Genomic DNA, 21,516 nt, shown 5'->3' with positions numbered 1-21,516 from the left:
ATTTCTATTATTCTACCTATTCTTATAAAAGCTACTATTCTGTCTAGAGGTGCTGCATCTACAGGTTAAGAAACGCAGACACTCCTTGGGAAATTCACTCAATTTTATTACTTGCTTAAAATCTTTATATATCACCTTCTATCAAACATTTCAAAGTAGTTTGCAAAAGAATAAAACAAAACAACACCAGAGTACACTCAAAACAACCAGGAGAAAGAAGTGCAATTATGACATTAAAGGTAAAGGAACCCCTGACTATTAGGTCCAGTCGTGGACGACTCTGGGGTTGCAGCACTCATCTCGCTTTATTGGGCAAGGGAGCCAGCGTACAGCTTCTGGGTCATGTGGCCAGCATGACCAAGCAGCTTCTGGCAAACCAGAGCAGCGCACGGAAACACCGTTTACCTTCCCGCCGGAGCAGTACCTATTTATTTACATGCACTTTGAAATTCTTTTGAACTGCTAGGTTGGCAGGAGCTGGGACTGAGCAACAGGAGCTCACCCCGTCACAGGGATTCGAACCGTCGACCTTCTGATCGGCAAGCCCTAGGCTCTGTGGTTTAGACCACAGCACCACTATCTATGCTAGTAAAAATGTTGTACAAGTTTTTGCCTGGCATCTGAAAAACAGCAAAATTGGTGCCAGGCGTAACTCCCGAATAGGGGAAGGGGTGAAACAAAACAACAGCAACAAAGCACACACCTCTCCTGAGTTTTAACAAACCTCACCTCTGATGGAGGTGGCATTTGGGAAAAGGGCATCAGTGGCTGATGGTGTTGTGTGGGCAGGGTAGCTCAGTCACTTGGTTCTTAAGCTTTTAAAGAGCTTTAAGCAAAAGCACCAACGCTCTGAATTGGGATCAGACACAAAAAGGCAGCCACTTGAGTTCATTTAAGACTGGTGACATATGATCAAAGTTGAGATGCATCAGTCTAATTTTTGACCACTGCATTTTGCACCAACTGAGGCTTCAGAACCATTTTCAGAGTCAGCAACTTTAAGCTAATAGCAATAGGTTTAACAAGAATTGTTAGGAAAGATGCTCTTTTCAACTTTTGAACTGTGCTTTCATGATGTGCAGCTTTTTTTAACTGAGCTGGCTCACTTTGGTGAGATGCATGATCATGTGACACACTTCCCTCCAGACTGTTGCACAAGATGCTGCCTAGTTCATTACGCAGATACTCAGAAAGAGGATCTGAGAATCAAACGTACATCCTGTTTTGGGCACTTCTGGCTGTCATCCCATGCAGCCTTGTACCCAGGTCAAAAGAAGCATGTGGGGAACCTGTATCATTGGTATGGTTACACAACAAACAACATCTGAAGGCCCACAAGTTCTCAAATCTGGCCTTAAGAGGACCCTGAATGCCACAACCCCACCCATTTTAGACCTGGCTTTATTAGTTAGGGCAGAGCTTTCCAAACTGTGTGTCACGACATGTTAGTGTGTTGGCTGCAGTATGTAGGTGTGTCGCTTAAACGCTCCCCATGCTCCTCCCGGAACTGGAAAGGGGTTAGCTTAACCTCTGGTTTGCTATTAAAACTGAATTACCGTGTCACAAAATGATGCATGTTTAAAAGGTGTGTCACCAACATGAAAAGTTTGGAAAGCTCTGAGTTAGGGAATACACTGAGTGGTAGCCATCCCAGATGATACAGAGACTTCCCTCCCTGAAATCTGCCTATTAGCTTAATGGTTCAGTGAATCCTAAGCAGCCAACCGAAGGCTCTAAGAGGATTTTCAACACGCAAACTGATTAAGTACAATGAATGGAAGGGCTTTGGGGGGAGAGGCGGAAGAGTGCAGGATGCAGATTGATGGGGAGGGGAGAGAATGAAGCACACCACTGAGCGCCAGAAAAAGTTTCAGCCAATGTTCAAGGATTTTCCTGGGAGCACTGTGACCTAGTCAAATATATCTGCTCTGGGGAAGAAGCAAGAACAGCCCTTGGAGGAAACCAATATTTCAAGATGCCACATCTGCTTAATTCTTTCCTTTTCTGCAGGGCAGTAATCAATCAACCAATCAATCAATCATATGCTGCAGAGTCCTCTCTGGAAACCGCTTTTGAGATCTCTCTCTCTCTCTCTGTGTGAAAGAGCTGCTGGGAGATAACCAAATGTTCAAGAGGGCCCTCTTGGGGCACAGCTAATGTTATCAGGTTTTAGAATAGACTGGGTGATTAGATTTGAGGTCAGAAACAGCCAATACTCAAATGCTGGACAGACTAGAAGTAATTTCCAGTAAGTTAACCTGAATTAAAAGTGATACATGAAGCTCTTTGCAACTTGCGCGCACACTTCTGAGAGAACATGACAACCATCTGTAACAGGAGCTGGAGGGAGCTGAACTGGAGTGCCACTGAAGCGGGAGGAGCTAGAACACACACACACACACCACCGAGGTTTCAGACAAGATGTGGTCAGCCTCCAGGAGCGCTTATATTGCTGTTCTGCACGCTAGCACAATGCGCAGAAGAATGCACACACGAAATGGCATGCTGGTCTGAACGGCCCTTCTCTGTTAAGCAAGGGCCCTCCAAAGGTTGGTTTGTAGGAAGCTGAGGCCAAACCCAACTGTGATTAGTGTACCTGTATGACAAATGTCTTTCTGAACACCTGTTTGTCACAGTAACACTTTTACATTATTAGGTGTATATAGGAGGTAACCGTTTTAAGCGCGTCCAATTGATGCACGGTCGCTGACGCACAGATCCTTTTGGACCCAGAAGAGGGCAGAACGGAGGGCGTAATGGGGGCAGGGCAGGGTGTTAATGGGGCAGAGCATGCTTATGCATGAGGGATGGGACCGGAACCCTCCATGCAAAACGGTCGCTGCCTTAATATACAAATGCTGTGTGTAAGACTAAGAACATAAAAAGAACCCTGTTGGATCAGGCCAGTGGCCTCTCTAGTCCAGCTTCCTGTTCTCACAGTGGACAACCAGATGCCTGTGAGAAGTCCAAAAACTGCTCCCATGAGCCATTCAGAGGCTGGCACACTCAAAACCTTTCACCTCTAGTTTCGGGAAGCATGGGTTTGTCACAGATCTGAACACTGTAGTACAAAGGAAACCACTGCCTGATATCGTAAGCAGGAAGCATGTTGTATTCCCTCCAGATGTCCTCCCCACCTTCTCCCCTAGTTTGGATTGACCTGTACTAGAGAGAGGCACTCTGGGCATCTTAACAATAGCAGGCAAGCAGCCGCTGGATAAAGCACAAGAAGAGGGTCTGCCATTTTTTGCACTGGGCAGCGCTGAGCTGGGTCATGAAGAAGCACTAAAAAGAGTTAAGTGTATAAACCCAGTAGATAAATAAAGAAGCATTTGCTTTCAGGTGTTCAAAGGATTTCATGTGCATTGAGTTAGATCCAGACTAAGCTGGCTGAATAGAAACAATGGCACGAGTTAGTCCTCATGACTTAAGTCCAACCAATTAAGTTCAAACAGCTTAGGTCAGTATTCAACTAACCTATCACTAATTATGCCAGTTCACTGTCTGTCAGATTGTCAATATACTTTCTGTAAATAATATTCCCCCCCCCCAAAGGAAATAAAATCAGCTGGAACTGAGCCCTAATTTTTTAAATTGTTGTTTTAATTTGCTGGAAGCTGCCCAGAGTGGCTGGGACAACCCAGTCAGATGAGTTGGTTGGTTGGTTGGTTGGTTGGTTGGTTGGATAGATAGATAGATAGATGATAGACAGATAGATGGATGATAGGTAGGTAGGTAGGTAGGTAGGTGATAGATAGTTATTGTCACCACCATCATCCCATCAGGGGGAGGGTTTCTCCTTGCGCAACAGGACTCCCTCCCCATCTCCATCCGCTGCATGCACCCTGCACCCTCCCCAAATCTGCTCTGTAGAGTTGAGTCACAAGAATAGATTTAGAGGGCCCACAGGGAGAGAACACTCTGTTGCACAAGCAGAAAGCCTTGTGGTGACTTAGCACTAGGTAGATTCCCCGCTCAGTCTAGATCCAGACCATTATTTTGTTGTGGTTCTTAAAACATTCTTGCAAGCTAGGTGAACATTATTATCCCCAAAGTGCAGATGGGGTGACTGAAGCTGATGCAGGATGACCGAGCTAAAGCCACCTGGGGAGTTCATGGCAGAGGTGACATTCTAACATGAGGTTCTATATTGTAAAGTTCCTTCTCTTTGCCACTACACAACAGCAGCTCACTGAAAGGGTGACTGCTTGGGAGGAATTCAAACAAAACTTTGGGTGCAAAGATATATGAGAGCAGGTGCCATGAACAAACAGGCAGTTAGAAGGGCAAAAAGGGGGCCAGGCCAGCAGTTGTATAGAGAAGAATGAGTGGGAGGGACATGTGCAAGACCCAGAAAGGGGGACTTTGAAAAGCAGCTATGAGAGTACAACCAATGAGGCCAGGCAGAAAGGTGGGCATTTACATGCTTGTGCACCTGGTAAGCAGAGCATCCTATGCATTTTTGGTGAGCAGTAACACTTCGCATTAGATCTGCTAGGGTGAAGGAGGGGCTTAATCCTCCTTGGGTGAAGTTGCTGCTAAACCTTTTAAGACCTACATCATGTGTTCCTGCTGCCGCTAACTGGAAACAACAGCTAAGCTGAACTAACAACAATTTAAATCCAAAGGGAAATAATGGAAAATGACCCTTTAATATACCAACTAATTAGCATTCTTGAAGCACCTGGTGGGAGGCAGCAGGAACAATACCAGCCACTGCCAACCTTCTTGTGAAACCAGAACAAGAAGAGATGTGTCTACAACTCATAAAAGTCTATGGCTGTTGAGTGGAAGGGCAAGGGCTTACCCCCATTACTCATTGCTCAGAGCTATAAATACCAGAGGTGTGGTTGTTTTGATTGTAATTGTTTTAATTGTGCCTGAAGCAACGTGAAGCAAACCACATATCTTGGTCTAGAATTATGTGCAAACCAGCACATGTGGTTTGTTTCTCCCAAGCAAACCATTACTGATAAGCTAGGAACAAACTTTAGCTTTCACTCATGGATTGATTAGATAAGGTTGCCATACATCTGGGGAAACCCAGACATGTCGGGGGGGGGGGGGAGGCTAACATGCCCATCTGGGCGGATGTTTACATTTTAAAGGAAATGCCCGGGTTTGGGGAGGGGGGGGCTTGGGCAGCTCGGGCTGCTCTGCATGGCGTGGCTGCTGCCAGCCTGAGCCAGGGAAAGAGGTGCGAGGGTGCCACAGTGGCAGCCCTACATGCCTCTTTCCCCAGCTCAGGCTGTCCTCTTTTCTTCTCTTCCAAGATATGGCAACCCTAGATTAGAGCAAAACAAATGATGATTACTGGTTCACAGGCAAAACTAAGCCAAATCACACGGTTTGTTTCTCACTATTGTATGCAGAGCAAAGCAAAGTGGGAGTGACTAAGCAGCATGCACTAGCCCCATTGCTTGTTCACAGGAAACCATAAACCTTGGTTTACTGTGATGTGCAAACCAGCCCGTTGTTATAGCAAAAAGAATGTAGACTCTTGCTGGTACCTTAAAAAAGAAACATATTTACAATGCAAATACTGTACATTCATGTCTATTTAGAAGCAAGTTCTGTTATTTCCAGTGGGGCTTACCCCCTAGTATATGTGTTCAGAACTGCCCTTTAGCTCATGAAGACTTATGCCACAATAAAGTCCACTTCATCAGATGCTGATATAAGTAAGTATGTGCATGTGCATGAAATGCAAAGGACAGCAATGTACCACCTTTCTATGCAGAAACCAAATAAATAGTCAGAATAAATAGTCAGTTTCGGTCAGAATTTCCCACTTCCAACAATAAAATTTCTATTGGCAATAAAAACATTTTAGCAAGAAAGATAGCCTTAACACCTCTCTCCCTTGTCCTGTTTTAGGGCTCAAGCACTAATCAGTCTGGAATGTTTTCTCCTGGTATAATGCACACAAGGTGGGCAGATCACTGAACAGATTGAGCTGCAGCAAGCCTCAGACTTGTGTGTTCCCCTCTCCTCCTCCTCCTCCTCCTCCAGCACTTAACAGAATCCATCCATGGCATAGCTAACATAATTAAAATGTAGCAGCTTTATTTGTTATCCTGAAGCCATTCCTAAAAAGCAAAACCCCCTAACTTTTGGAGGTCAGACCAATTAGTGCTTTTCTTTAACATATCAGCAGGATATTTTTACTCTTGCTTGAGACAATTGGCAATCAAATAAACAGTGAGGAAGATCCTCTTTCTGCACCTGGCAGTGACAAAGCTAAGAACTGTACAGAATCTTAAACAACCTACCCTCTGATACCACAGATGGCATTAGATGAAATCTAGCAAGTGTTAAGCTCTATTCTCAAATTAAACCAATCAGTTCTATATAGATAATCTTCCAAACCTGGTTTATAATTGAGCAGATTACGCCACTGGACAACCTTTCCCATCCTGAGAGAGGGAAAGTATGTGTGAAGACATCACCTTCTAAATGATCATTAAGTAGCTGCCTGCAGATATGGCAGTATTGCAGAATGGCACACTGTTCTGAACCTGTTGCTAAAAACAACCTCATGGACCTTTGTTGCTCATACATGAAAATAATGAGAAAGCAGGGTGGCAAGACATTCCTTTGTTGCCATTCAGTAGAGTCCTGATAAAAATGAACCACCTATACAACCGACCACGGCAGGAGGGTGGGCAGTTCAATCAATCTGATGATATATGACCAAGACAGAGAGACTAGGCAGACCAATGCTATGTGGATAATTAAAAAACTGGCCTCAAGAATGGGCTGACCAGATATGGATGATAAAATAGGATGCAGGAAGGATGGCTTGACCACTCTGTGATGCTAAGTGAGCAGGACATGGAATGCAAGAATAAACTGATTACTCAATCTGATGCCATACTGATGGTAATTGTGAAAGAAGAATAGATACAGAAGCAATGAATGGGATGCAGAGAGTGGACTAAGTCCTCTGGTTAGAATGTAATGCAGATATTTCTAGATGGAGTCTCGTGTGACATCATGAATGATCTTTTAATTATGCACATAGCACTGCTGAGGTGTGTGTGTGTGTGTTTGTGTTATTTTGGCACCATTCCCAAAGAGAATTACCTTATTTCACAAATGAACACAGACCTCCACCACCAAACATCAAGGTGATACAACAAGGCAAACCAACAACAGTTTTGCTGGGCACTTCAATTGGTCCTCAGCCCCAGGACATCCCACTTCTTTCCCTCCAAACGCTACCCCAAACCCACTCCCTGTATACCTGTGGGCTGACGTCGCTGGTGGTAGACATGAAGAGCTCCACCCTTATCCACCCGGGTCACCACTTGGAAGTCACTACTGTTGAATCGATTAACACGGATGACGCTGGTTTTCTGCTGAGCATTCGCATTGTCTGAGTTGGTGGCATACAGGTAGTTTTCAAAGACGGTCAGGCCATAGAGATGCTCTATCTAGAGGGCACAAATGTGATTTTTGTGTGTGTGGATCACTTTGCTTTTTATTTTGCAGCTTACACATCTGAAGGCCTTCCCCTTCTGGTCCCCTTCTTTGCTGTACCTGCTCTCCAATTATGGCACACTATGGCTCTGAATTTATGCCTGCCTTCCCCCAAGCTCTTGCTGCGCAGAGGTTGCTTTACAGTTTACAAAAGGATAAAACAATAACATTGGGGGGGGGGGGAACCACAACCATAAAAAAGTTAAAATACTAAAACAGATTCAAATTACCTCAGCTTTCTAAGCACCTGGATCGGCTTGTCTAAACAAGAATGTTTTTAGCAGGTGCTGAGAGGGTGCAATGAAGGCGCCTGCTTGATCTCAATAGGCAGGGAGTTCCAACTCCCATCATCCCTGATCCTTAGCCATGCTCGCTGAGGTTGAAGGGAATTGCAGTTCAGAACATATAGAGGGCACCCGGTTGGAGGAAGGCTGCTCTGTGCTTTTAGTTGGCAGAGCATGTCCAATGGCCTCCAGATCTCTAAGAACTCTTGTGACTCATCCACATTGCTTACAATCCTGACATCACTTTGTTTCTATGCAGCAAATGTCACTGTGCTGAACATCAGTGCTGTCATCTTGTTTAAGGAACTCAGAACTTCCAGCTCACAACCTAGGCCTTTTAATATTGCTTTAATTTTTAAAAAGTTTGCTTAAGCCTGCAGTTAGATTGCTACATTTAGGTATCTCTCAACGTAAGCTGAAGGATAAGTTAGAAGCACAGCCGTTAGTGATATTGATATTCACAAAGACAGCAGTGCACCAGAAGGAACCAGAGATGGGCTTAACCATCCCATCGTTCCAAGGGACTCCATAACGCCTGCTGCAGGATTACCAGAGGAGAACTCACCAGGATGCCCTGAATGATAGTGTGCCGGTTCTTTCCTTCATAATCCACCACTTCGATGTAGTCAAGATAGGCATCTGCCCAATAAACCAGCCGGTTGACCAAGTCCAAGGTGATACCATGGGGGAAGACAATCTTGGCGTCAACCAGTTTTGTGCGGTTCTGCCCATCCATGTCACAGCGCTCCACCTTCGGTATCTGTCCATAGTCGGTGAAGAAAACCTTCCTGCAAGAAAGCAGAGAAGCAGGTGAGGAGGACTTCAAGCAGAAAATCTTTTCAATTAACCTCAGGTCTGCATGTTTTAATTAAACAAACTCATAGGTTAAGGCTACTTGTAAGGCCTACTGAATGCATTGAAACCAGTCAAATAATAATAATAATTATTATTATTATTATTATTATTATTATTATTATTATTATTATTATTCTTTTTATTAATCATGTATGGGAATAAGTCTTATTGAACTAAGCTGAACTTCCTTTTGGTTAAACATGGACTGCATCAGGCTGTAAATGAAATCCAGCTTCAAAGCTGTTCTTTCCATTAATGGACCAAAATCTACCAGGACAGTAACCACCAGAGCACAAGTTCATTAGCTGAGAAGTTCCAGATCCAACATTCCTCTTTTAATTATTGTCTTTAAGCAATGTACTACTTTAAAAACAAAATGAGCCTGCCTCATTTCTGGAGTGAGACTTCAATGAAGTCTATAGGGAGCAGTCCAGTCACAGAGTGGACTTGAAACTCTGAAAAGGGGATGATGGTAATGAGTCTCCAATCCCATCCAATCAAGGGAAGATTATGAAACAGATTGACAGCAATCCTAAACCCTCCCATCACAATGATGGTGGAAGGGTAGGGGTACATGTGGGATGCATGTAGTCTCCCCACCGGTCTCCTTCAAGAGAAGCGTGGGTGGGTGGCATGCCATCACAGAGGCCCAAGCTTTATTCTAGTGAGAACAAGGAGCCCTGAAATGGAGTGTACCCAGATAGTACACTAGTGGATTTACATCTACTGGATCCAAAGCTTTGTGAATACCTAAGGGTCCAATCTTTGGGCTTGTCAGCTAAGTCAATATGGAGCTGGTGCAGCAAAAAGAAAAGAAAAAAGAGGGGAATACACCCCTCCTTCCCCTTGGACAGAGAGAGCAGAAGACCTTTGGATTCAGCAGTGGATGCACAGCTCTACCCCACCACGATTTGCATTGTTCCAAAGATCTCCTTTGTTTAAAAAAACACGAAGCTGGGAACCTATTTTGTCATGCTTAATACGCAAGTGACTTTAAAATACATAAATACATAAGAAGGTTCTGAGTTTTTTCAAGTATTCCTGCACTCCTATGGTTTTGAAAGTTGTCCAGCTCTGTCTGTGTATGTTGGCTTGTATGGAAATTCCACTGAGTCCAATGAGGCTTCTCCTCAAGTGGATGGGATGCACGCTGGACGTCACTGCAAAACACCCTTGCTTCTGAACAGTTTGGCCTTTGGGGGTTGGATGAGAGAACTTAGGTAGCAGGGTACTAGGGACTGCTAGCTCATTCAGCTCCTATCAGTTCTATCTGCCAATCTTCACAACTGAATGTTGAAAATAAAAATTGTATAGCTAGCTGCCAGGAAAAGTTAAAATGAAGTACTCTACAGCTTTTGGTGTCGTGCTTTTGCCTGAGAAAAATGCACAGGAGCAGGGAGGAGATCCCCTTAAGCCTCACCACCAGTAACCCACTAGTGCAAAAACTATTGTTAGAGCAACATAACGTACACATTTCATTTATTTTTATTTTTTGAAAACCCTAACACGGGGGTGGGGGGTGTTATATCATGTTACCTAACAGAAAACCAAAGTAAACACTAGGTGGCAGACTAAGGTATACTTTGGCCACAGAACACCCATTTCTAAATACCGTTATCTATCATCCACACTGGAAAGAAACACATCAAGTGCAGAAGGAGGCTTCTTGAGTATTCAGGAGAGCAGCCAACCTGATACAAAATGGTGCAAAATACATACTTATACACACATTCTTGTTTCTTTGCTTCAGTGCTAAAGGCAATTTATTTGGGTTTAGGACAAGGATATCAGAAGGCCAGATTGACCGTATCCATCTACCACAAGGCCCTGAAGGGCACTTGGATTACTAGACCTCAAGCTTGCCACAAAGGGAGCATCAGTATTTGGAATCGTTCGTACACAGTATCTGAGTGCCCTCTGGTGCCCTCATCTTCAAACGGTGAAGATCTCATCCCCATTGTACATAGATCTTGAGTTAAAAATTAAATACTTGAAAGTAAGCCCCATGGAGAATCAATGAGACTTACTTCTAAGTAAATGTGCTTAAGATTTAGCTACCTACCAAGCTCCCTAAAGAAAACACTTACGGAAACAGGGTCTAGCAATATTACATGTAGACATTATCCACCCCACCCCCTCTGGCTTTTCTGCAGATCAGTGTGCTAAGGGGATAATCTGGATAGGAGAAGAGGCGGGGTGTCACTGTTTCAATGCTTCCCCCACCCAATTCATGTAAACCCACTCTGGCCCAGAACAAAGAGGGTTTGGACTGCACTGTAAGGCCTCATCAGCGCAGCATAAACTCTTTGCAATACAATGAACTGAATGCCTGAAACTTCTCCTCAAAGTACTCCCCCATCCAGCTTCTAAATGTGCACCTGAAACTACCCAGGAGGAGGGAAAGCAGCTGTGGCTGGTTGGGTTTCAAGAGAGCCTAACCAAGCAGGCAGGCAGTGGATAGGTTAACACACCCTCACCACCATCTCATGCCTCCCCTACAAAATGCCCCCTCTCACTGCTTCTGGGATGCCAGGAAACTTTCTTTCTTGCATATGCATTGTACAGTTATCAACTTCCCTTCCCGATGAGTCTTGAACTCTGCAGCGCTCCAGCCACACCATCATCCTGAATTCCATTACTCTTATGACTGCTGCTGAATAGAAGCAGCATTTAGCATCTCTTTAATGCCAGCCTTGCAGCAAGGATCATACAGCACATAAATGTGGTCCCATTTCTGTGCAGAGGGCTTACAACAGGCTTCCTCAAACTCAGCCCTCCAGATGTTTTTGGCCTACAACTCCCATGATCCCTAGCTAGAAGGACCAGTGGTCAGGGATGATGGGAATTGTAGTCTCAAAAACATCTGGAGAGCCGAGTTTGAGGAAGCCTGGCTTACAACAACCTACTTTAGGCAAACCAGGGAGAAACAAGGCCAGAGGATGAAGAGTCACAATCAGGTGTCAATGAAATACTAGTAAGGTGTGCCAGTGGTGCTGAGAACAAGTTTGGTAAGAGAACTGAGCCTTGAGGGCAAATGTGAAGGAGGTGGTGAGGGAAGGGGAAGGCTACATAGAGCAACATGGCAGAAAGCAGAAACATGTGCCTGGAAGGAGACAACGGGTAACAAATACTCCTTCCTTGATTCTAAGATGATATAAGCTACCAAGACCTGACTGAACTGGAGCACTTTGCCTTGTCTATATGCAGTTGCAAGACCCCAGCACAGAGGAAATGCATGCCCTGGATCTGCTCAAGGTCAACTCTATGCATGCTTGTATGAACTGAGCACAACCTTGACAAGATGATTCTACCCTTTCTTACAAAGTCAGTGATGAAATATAAACACCTGTGGCACCAAATATGCATAGACGCAATACTGAGCTACAATGTCATGAACTTCCTTTTATGTTTTCCCACAGCATTTTCAGTTTGTTCCAGCAGTGCCCTGACACAAAGATGACCATCATCTTTTCCCTCTTTTCCAATAAGATTTCACTAAAGGCAACTAACTGGCTGACCTTCAAGATGCCTAGCAAGCGCACCATGCCAAGGACAACTGAAGTGTGATCCTTGGACCCTTGACCACAGAGAGGATCCATAAATTTAACAGTGTCTGGTCACTAATGGGAGGCCACTTTTTCTTTTGCACAGTGAGGTGAGGCACTCCCCTCTAAATGTGGTACAGACTGAATGCGATAGCTACACGTCTGATGTGAAACATCCCATAACATAGCACCAATTACACAGATTCTGTGGTTTTCTACAGCACATCCAGACAGCTCTATCAGTGCAGTAGAGTATCAGTGCATCTGATCCTCTCAAGACCAGACATGCTGAGCATTTCAGCTCATGCTGATGCTGCACTAACCCTCACAGCTGAAGCAGAAAGTGTCTAACTGTGCCCCAGGAAACCAGGAGAAAAAGGGTCTCTAACATTCCCAAGAACAGTTTTTGTTCACAACACCCAGAAGGAGCCACAGAAACTGGAATTGATAGCATGTTCCAGGCAGGAGTTCAGACATTATGTGCCTCTTCTGTAAATCAGGGCTAGGCAACACAGTACCCTTCAAATGTTGCTGGAGAACATCTCCCATCAGTCCCAGCTAGCATCGCCAGTCATCAGGGATGATAGGAGCTCCAGTCCAACAACATCTGAAGGGTACCACAAAGGCTACTCCTGTTGTAAATTATGAGACCACATGACCTTCTGATGTCAAATCCAGGCACCACAGGTCATGGCCAAGCCTGGGAGGCTCTGACATTGTGTAGGCCCAGCCTTTAGCTGACAAGTACTGTGTGAAATTGGGCTCACAGAATACTCTGTGATTCAGACTTCACATTTCTTCACTATCAATCACCTGCCATGTGTAGACCTATGCTAGCAAGGCACTGACACTCTTTGGAAGGAGGATTCCTTTGATAGCTCATAGATGCTGATGCAGGAAAGAAGGATCTCATAGAACCCAAGTTCAAAAGATTCTCCAGCCTAATTCCTTGGCAGGGCAACATTCAAGATCAACTCTATAAATCAACTCACCCATCCACCAGTCCATGCTTAAATTGACAAATTATCACAACTCTCAGAATATAAAGTTGCCATTCATTCCCAAATAACTCCCACTATATTCCTTATTTCAGCTATGCTTTCTAATAGGTAGATAATTCAAATGGGGCAGAAGGAAAGAGAGGTGTTTGCCATTTCGTATGCCATTTCACTGTTGCTCAGCTGGTTAGATTTCACATTGACAGGCACTTAGTTATTCAAAGGACACTGTGATAATTTAAGAGAAAACGTCAAGCATGAAAAGTGCATTACTTATAGCTCTGGGCTCATGGATTCTACATGGGCATGACCACATCTTGAAAATGCAGAAGAAATCCTATTTTGCATCGATTACATCACAATCATTAAATAATAATACAAAAACTTTATCCAGCCAACCTTTAAAATGGCTGGAAAACTTCATGGGAAGGAGCACATAAAATGCTCTTCCTCCAAGATGCACCATTCTCCTAAAGCCAGGAATGACTGTATTGAGTTCATAAACCACCAATTTCAACATTATTTCCATCTTTCCCAAACAAATATATTCTTCATCCACAAACCGCACACACAAGATTCTCACCCCATGGTTGGGTCCAGTGCAATGCCTTTGGGATTGTACAGTTCCAGGTCAAGCAGCGTAACACAGGTGACCCCATTCTTGTTGCAGACAAATATCCGGTCATCAATATCATCCACAAAGTAGAAGTTGCCTGTAAGCCAGTCAATAGCCATCTGCTCCACATCTAATGGAAGAAAACGAAGGGTGTGGTAAGTAAGATATTAACTCTTGGTCAAGAACAGTTCAGAAATTAACCTTCTTCAAAAGACCAGCAATCTGGAGTTGGGCTCCATACAGCATGGGTAGGTAATGTTTCATCTGTTGATATTTTTATCTGCTGAGCCCATCTGCCTTATCTGTCTTGTAGTTATTTGGACTTTTGGTGGACTCCTTTTGAAAGCTACACCTATGAGAAATAAACTGTGGGAAATCTTGGTTCTTCGATTCTGTCAAAACTCCTTGGAAGCCATGGCTCAGAGTGTCCAACTACTATACCATCAAAAATATTTACAACCTGCCTTTCATCTGTACAGGCACATCTGATCAGCTCATTCCTCAGGACAAGAAGGAACTGAACTGCAAAAGAGCTGTCAGTGGATCTGTAAAGAGTCAGGCACACAGAACTGCTCATGGTACAATCTCAAGAGTTCCAGGTCATCCAGCATTATAGAGACAATGCTTGCACTCTGTGACTGAAAGTACCTCAGAAAAGCAAAAGTTTCAAAGGGTGGTGATGCGTGGAGATATCTTCAAAGAGAAGGCTAAGCTACAACCTTCTCTGCAGCATATGTAGTGAGTAAGTATATGTCTAGTAAGCTGTGCTTTCCCCCAGGTGGTACTCAAGGGTATTCAGTACCGGCACCTCTTTTTGTTGTTGTTAAAAAGTGTGGCACTTACTGTAACACTTTAAGGTGAGTACCAGCAATTCTCCCCTCCCCCTTTTGGGGGGCGTGTGTGTTAAAAAGTCTGGTACTTACTGTAACAACTTCATGGTGAGTACCAGCACCTGTTTTTGTCGGGGGGAAAGCACTGCTAGTAAGTATTGTTTGGGAGGGAGCACTCAGACTTTTGTTCTCCCATCTGCAATCTGAAATGCTTCGCCCCAGCTACACATCACATGGAACTTCTGTTCCTCCCTTGCCGCTCTGTCATACAGATCATGTCTTCTTACCAAACCTCCATTTCAAGAAATAGGTTCCCAGTTAAGTGGAGGTGGTAGATCTAGAACACCATGAAGTTCTCCAGTCCTCTCTTAGAGCTGCCACATTCTCTCTCTCTCTCTCTCTTGGAAATGTGTATAACTGAGAGTTTTGTTAAGGGAACTTTTCCCAAACATAAAGCTACACTGACAGAAGAAACTGCAATCGGCAGAACTTTCCTTTCTGTACAACCCTTTTAAGGGACAGGAGCCTGCTGAACATAAACCCAGTGACCCTATTAAAAACATTTATTAGTTTGTTTATAAAATTTGTTAGCTGTCTTTTGAACAGCACAGGCACTCAAGATGATGAACAAGCCTTCTAAAACCACCATATAAACTACAGCAGTAAAAGAGAACAACATGCTCAGGAAAAGAAAAAAACACCTGGCAAAGCCCTTTTCAAATAAAAACTTTTTCTCAATCGCCAGAGGAAGCTATATATAATACCATGAAAAATGAAATAGCCTTATAAAATTAGGCCTATTTAGACTATATGCATTTCAGGCTGTGCTGTTTGGCTATGACACAAAAAGGATTTGACTGTGACCCTGTAGCCTCAAACAACTGCAGTGCCTGAACAGCCCTGCACAGTGGCATCGGTCGTGAGACATGAGTACCCTGTCTCTGACTAGTGCTCTTCTCCTCCCCACCTCCCCCCCACACACACCTGGCCAGTGGTGTGCAGTGCAGCTTTTCTTTGGGGAACAGTTAGGGCCAGAGGCAACAGCTTGTAAAGGCGATTGTGGGAAGGGAGGGACAATGTGTTTGTGAGCATCCCGCCTGCCTCCCTAAGACGGGCAGAAGCTTCCCAGGCACCAGGCATTAATACTTTAATACTCTAATTTACCAGGTATATTTAGGGGACAGCCTAGTTCCCCATGTCCACTGACCGCATGCCACTTCACCTGGCCTGTTCTTCAGCCACATCTCACCCCCTATCCCATGCTCCCCCCTAGTTTTCTTGCCGCCAAGGAACCATCCCAAGCAACCCCTTCTCCTCCCCACTGGGCCTGTTTTGTGTTACTGAAGAATAGAGCATCAGGCAGAAGATTGCTCTCCCACTGAGATACTTAGAGGCCTATTCTCCTCTCATCCTTCTGTGCTGGTCTGTTCTCGGGGAACTGGCTGCTGTCCTCAATTAGGCTCCCTCACCCGCCCTGTGCCCCCCTTGAAAACAGCTTTCAAAACTTTTCCCCTGTTTCACAGGGTTTTCTTTTTTCTCCAGTCCTGGCATCAATGGGCTTCTGAGAGCACTAGGCCTCCACAGCCTATTGCTACATTCCAAAATACTTTGTTGGCAGAGGCCCAAACAGTGTGCTGCTAAAGCGCAGTGGCGGAAGGCGGGGGGGGGGGGAGCAGCAGTAACCAAACCAAAAAGGGGCCCCCAGATTCTGGCCAAGTTCAAAAGCTTAGATTCTGGCTTGTGAAACACCCTCCCCATGCCACCTCCTCTCATAAGCCCTTACATTCTGATTCCATTATATCCAAAATGGAAAAATGAAGTTTAATATGAGCTTACAAAGCAGAATCTTAAATAAACTTCTACCTATGGTTAAGATCCTGACATTAAGCCACAGTTCGCCATTTCAGACTTAATGAGTAACTGTGGTTGGATTAATGAAATCACGATCACTTGTTTCCAGGTGCTCAACTACAGGTTAGTTATTGTGGCCACTTGCAGATCTCCAAAAAAGAAGAAATGCATTGCCCACTCAGCCCACAACTATGTGGGTTTACATAAAATTTGCATATGCTAATTTATATAAAAAGGTAAAAGGTACCCGTGCCCGTATGGGCCAGTCATGTCCGACTCTAGGGTTGTGCGCCCATCTCGCTTAAGAGGCCGGGGGCCAGCGCTGTCCAGAGACACTTCCGGGTCACGTGGCCAGCGTGACGAAGCTGCTCTGGCGAGCCAGCACCAGCGCAGCACACGGAAACGCCATTTACCTTCCCGCTATAAAGCGGTACCTATTTATCTACTTGCACTTAAGGGTGCTTTCGAACTGCTAGGTGGGCAGGAGCTGGGACTGAAAGACGGGAGCTCACCCCACCACGGGGATTCGAACCGCCGACCATGCGATCGGCAAGCCCTAGGCACTGAGATTTTACCCACAGCGCCACCCGCCTCCCTGTTGCTAATTTATATACAAAGGTGCAAATTTAGAAGGAGTTACTATAATCTACAGTAATGCATCTCCATAACAAGCCCCATTACAAAATCCAAAACAGACTCTGAAACTAAGACAAACAGAAATCAAAACGTAAGTTTTCCTAATAAATTCCACATAAAGGAACATCCTTTACAAATGAGTGAACATTATTTAGCTCTTTCACAAGTACAGTTCATAGGATGGTGATCCCCAAAACACACCTTTCAGAATGTAGTTCTCACCAAATTATAGTTTTGTTATTGAATTTATTATTATAACTCATATCCAGCCTTTCCTCCCAAAGGAGCCCAGGGTGGGACTTTACTATGGCACTTACTATGCTTAAATTACCAATAAGAGGATAACTGTAGCTCACTATACAAATTGTTTACTTGCAGACTGTAGATTCTGGTTCTTTCTAACTCACAGCTTCTAACTGTGCAAAAAAGATCCGATCCTACACTCGATGTAAGTGAACACCATACAGGCTTCTTTCGTATTCTATTTGCAAGAAATTACAGTTGCCATACTTCATATCTTGACTGGACATCTTTACATCCCAGTTTTCTAAACATAAATAGAAATAACTGCTTTGCCATAACTTGTAGCAGGAGAGGGACAGTTTGTTTATGGGTTTGTTTATATCCTCACCTTTCTTCCAAAGAGTTCAACAAGTCATAAGTGGTTTTCTGCACTTTCCCCAGGACATGATTCTCACAACAACCCTGTGAAGTAGGTTAGGCTGAAAGACAGTGACTGGCCCATGTTTCATGGCTATGTGTGGATTTGAACTTTGGTCTCCCAGGTTCTAGCCCAGGACTCTAACCACAATACTATGCTGGCTTTGCAAGGGTCAGCCTTCCTCTACTTGCCTCAATCCAGATCATATTCACTACACATCTGTTGCTCAGCTTCATAACATCTGCTTTGCATGCAGAAGGTCCCAAATTCAATTCACAGAATTGCTGCAGAGCCACTGTAGAATAGGCAACACTGAGATAAGATGAAAAAGTGGTCTGACTCAGTAACACAGGTTCCACTATCCAAACACAATGCATTCTCAGGGAATTGTTTGTTAGGCGAGTGTTCACATAACGAGTCAATGGTTCCCAATGACTGCTATGGGAAATTTTCTAATGTGTTTCCAACTACAGAATTTTGACCCCCAAATGATTAAAAAAAAACCCAGGAAAACCCTCTAAAATCTTGCAAAAGGTAAACAAGGAAGGGGAAAATGCTCTCTTATTTGTTAGATCCCTTCCCCTCCTTCCCCATGGTTTGTGGAGAAATGGCTCCTGCGAACCAGCAAAACACAATAAAGTAAGGCTTGTTTAAGGCCACGTATTTGTTACAGGTCCAGCTGTTTGGATATCTGAACCTGCAGTGTGTACAACAAGTTTTGGGTACTAATTCCTCATGTGTGGATAAGGGGATTTTCCTTGGCCTCCAATAGAAGGCTCCATATGTCAGGGCCTTCATCTGCTGCTTTCTCTCCACTTCTTCCCCCTGCTCCCCCCCCCTTTTTAAAAAAAGGTCAGGAAGCACCCTCTGGACTCCAATCAGCAGCGGCATACAATTGTGTCACTGACTGGGATGCAAAGGAACTGCTATTCTAAGCTGGCCCCAACAATGAAGCTTGACAAAAGAAGGACCCAATTACCCACCATAGCAAATGTATGTGTGCTGGCTTGAATGTTAATACAGTATTGGGTAGGTCTGATGGTGCTGCAGGGATAAGAATGTCTCAGAGTAGACTGACTCTCTCTCTCTCTCTCTCTCTCTCTCTCTCTCTCTCTCTCTCTCTCTGTGCACTGTGTAATGGAAACATGAATTGCCTCCACTCCCTCAAAGCAGAAGGCTCTGTCTCAAGGGACGAGAGACTGTTGAGCAAGTCAAGCTGCCTGGTGCCCTCCAAGGATGACTGGCTAAGAACCAAGTGCCAGTTTTGCTAACAGTAAAAACTGACTCACTGCAAAATTTGCCTTTCATTAGCATGCTGGGGGAGAACAAATTTCTCCACTCGGCTGGAAAAACAATTTTAGTGTTCTGTTGTTCTTCAGAAAACTGGAATCGCCAGGCTTGTAAATTGCAACATGCAAGCTACAAGGGGGATAGGAGCAGCAGCAACAACATAATTCCATTAGGAGAATTCTGGGAGGAAGGATAAGTTATGAACAGCCACTTGGAGTTGGTGCGCATGTGTGAGAGAGAGACGGCTCTATCTTAAAACAACAACCACCACCACCAAGTGGCTTCAAGTTGCAAAAGTTCAGATAGCTTTTGATTAAATTTCATTTGGAATCAAGTTCCTGAAGGATATTGTTGTTATTCATATTTACACTTTGATGACTTCAAAGCAGATAGGCAGGCAGACAGACAGACAGACAGACAGACAGACAGGAAAGGATAGAGCAGGGGTGAGGAATCTGTGGTTCTCCAGATACTAAACTCCCATCAGCCCCAGCCCAGCAGTGACCAGGAATGATGGGAGCTGTACCCCAACAACCTCTGGACTCCAGGGATTAACAGTACACTTCTAAGGTAAAATATGATATGAGGCTATGGGATAGTCATCCTGGAGAAGCAGAGATACAAGCATCCAAGTACACATAGATAGTAGCTATCTGGAGAGGAAACAGGCACATCAATTAAACAAGAATGGAAACTGCACCCAGAAATTATGCATATAATTTCAAATCAGCAAAGGAATGGCATCAAGTCTCTTGCAGAGGCTTCCTTTGTTGATACAGCCCATTGATCGTGCTTTGAGTTTTCTGAACAGAAAGCCTAAGAAGGCCTGGCTTTTTCATTTTGAAGCAGCCTGCAAAATGGTTGCCTGGTCACCTGTCTCAACAGGAGCCCCCTGACCACCACTGTACAATGTCCAAGATATCCCAGGCCTGCCCTGTGCTGCTCTGGAGTGAAGCACATTAGACAGGCCTGAGCCACAGGACAGCGAAAACAAGCACCAGTGAATAAATCTGCCAGTCCAGATGAAGACCATCGCTAATCTAGCTGGGAATCGTAATTTCAAGCCACTTTGCCTCAAGAGTCGGCATCTTTGATCTGAAGCTGCTTTTAGGGGCTAAGTGTTAAAATAATTTAAAAGATGCACATTCATCCGTCTTGTGATATGCCCTTAAACCGCTTTGCTAGGCTTGTGGCCCAAGTGGGACATTAAACCCCACAGGCAGGCAGCTGCTCTGGGGGATGCAGGGCAAAGTTCGTGACAGAGTTAAGAGATACTGCTTGAGTGCCAAATCTCTTTCTCTCAGAAGGAGGGAGGAATCAAGCAAGCAAGAGGCAGTGATTTTCCTTTAACATCTGGTCAGTGCTTTAAGCTGAGTCACTCCCTTTGGAAACTCTCCCATGTGGTGTCGTGGTGTCAGCTCCAACCTCTCAGACCACATGAGCGACTCTGCACTTTTATAATGGTTAAGCAATCCAAAGCTATGTTGTTGTTGCTTAATCTGTTCTGCGCCTCCCTGTCCCTGATTCATTAATATCTTGCACAAAAGAAGGAGGCACAAGCACCAAGGCAGTTTCCTGCACCAGAGGGGAAAGACCTCTGGTTGAAGCTAGAGAAAAATAATGTCAAAGTTGGCTGCAAACCACCTTTTGAGTCAGAGTCACAAGATTGCTTTTAGGTGTTCCAAATGAGAAGAAAGAACTGAACGCAAATTACAGAACAGGGAAATGGTGGAACCACTGCAATTTGGACCTCTATAACTTTCCCAATAATAATTTATATACTGTACTGTTGTTCCACCAGGCCTTTGGTTAGGGTGCAGCCTGACCCCCTCCTCTGGCAACCTGCACAGAATTTTGCTTAACGGTTGCCATCAATTTGATTTTAATTAATTTTTATAATGAAATGTTTTTAAAATGTTGGATTATTTGATTGTTGATTATTTGATTGTTGTTAGCTGCCCTGAGCCTGGCTTCGGCTGGGGAGGGCGGGATATAAATAAAATTTATTATTATTATTACTATTACAGTGCTACCTCCGGTTATGAACACTTCTGGTTACGAACACTTCAGATTATGAGCTCCGCTAACCCAGAAGCAGCTGCCGCTGGTTGCGAACTCTGCCCCAGGATGCAAATAGAAATTGCGCGCCAGAGGCACGCATGCAGTGAGAGGCCTCATTAGCAAAAGCGCGCCTCAGGATAAGAACGGTTTCAGCTTAAGAACAGACCTCCGGAATGAATTCATAACCAGAGGTACCACAGTACAGGTAACCTTACAAAGCACAGCTTGGTCCTAACTATGCTTATTTCTTATAGCATTCCCTTTTTAGATTTTAACTCATTTTTAGTATTATATTATTGGGTCTTATTTATTGTATTAGCTGTTGAGCTCGGGTCCTCCTTGCAGGTTTCCCATCTGGATGGTCACTGTGAGAACAGGTTGCTGGACTACAGATGGGCCACTGGTGT

The 21,516-nt window shown here is 44.3% G+C and overlaps 1 protein-coding gene across 5 annotated transcripts in view; it reads right to left on the bottom strand.

Annotated features, from left to right (window-relative positions):
• The window catches only part of LRP1 (LDL receptor related protein 1), a 314,457-nt gene that overhangs the window by 127,072 nt on the left and 165,869 nt on the right, over positions 1 to 21,516 (bottom strand). For all 5 annotated transcript variants that reach the window (XM_081900693.1, XM_081900695.1, XM_081900694.1 and 2 more), the window contains 3 exons: positions 13,748 to 13,910; positions 8,332 to 8,554; positions 7,247 to 7,436 (listed from right to left, as the gene is read on the bottom strand). In XM_081900693.1, coding sequence (XP_081756819.1) covers positions 7,247 to 7,436; positions 8,332 to 8,554; positions 13,748 to 13,910 — 576 coding nt within the window. The remainder of the gene's footprint in view (positions 1 to 7,246; positions 7,437 to 8,331; positions 8,555 to 13,747; positions 13,911 to 21,516) is intronic.

Source organism: Podarcis melisellensis (genome assembly GCF_964234715.1).
Source record: "Podarcis melisellensis genome assembly, chromosome: 2".
NCBI lineage: Eukaryota > Metazoa > Chordata > Lepidosauria > Squamata > Lacertidae > Podarcis > Podarcis melisellensis.
The sequence above is the reverse complement of the archived record's forward strand: the minus strand, read 5'-3'. Positions and strand labels throughout refer to the sequence as shown.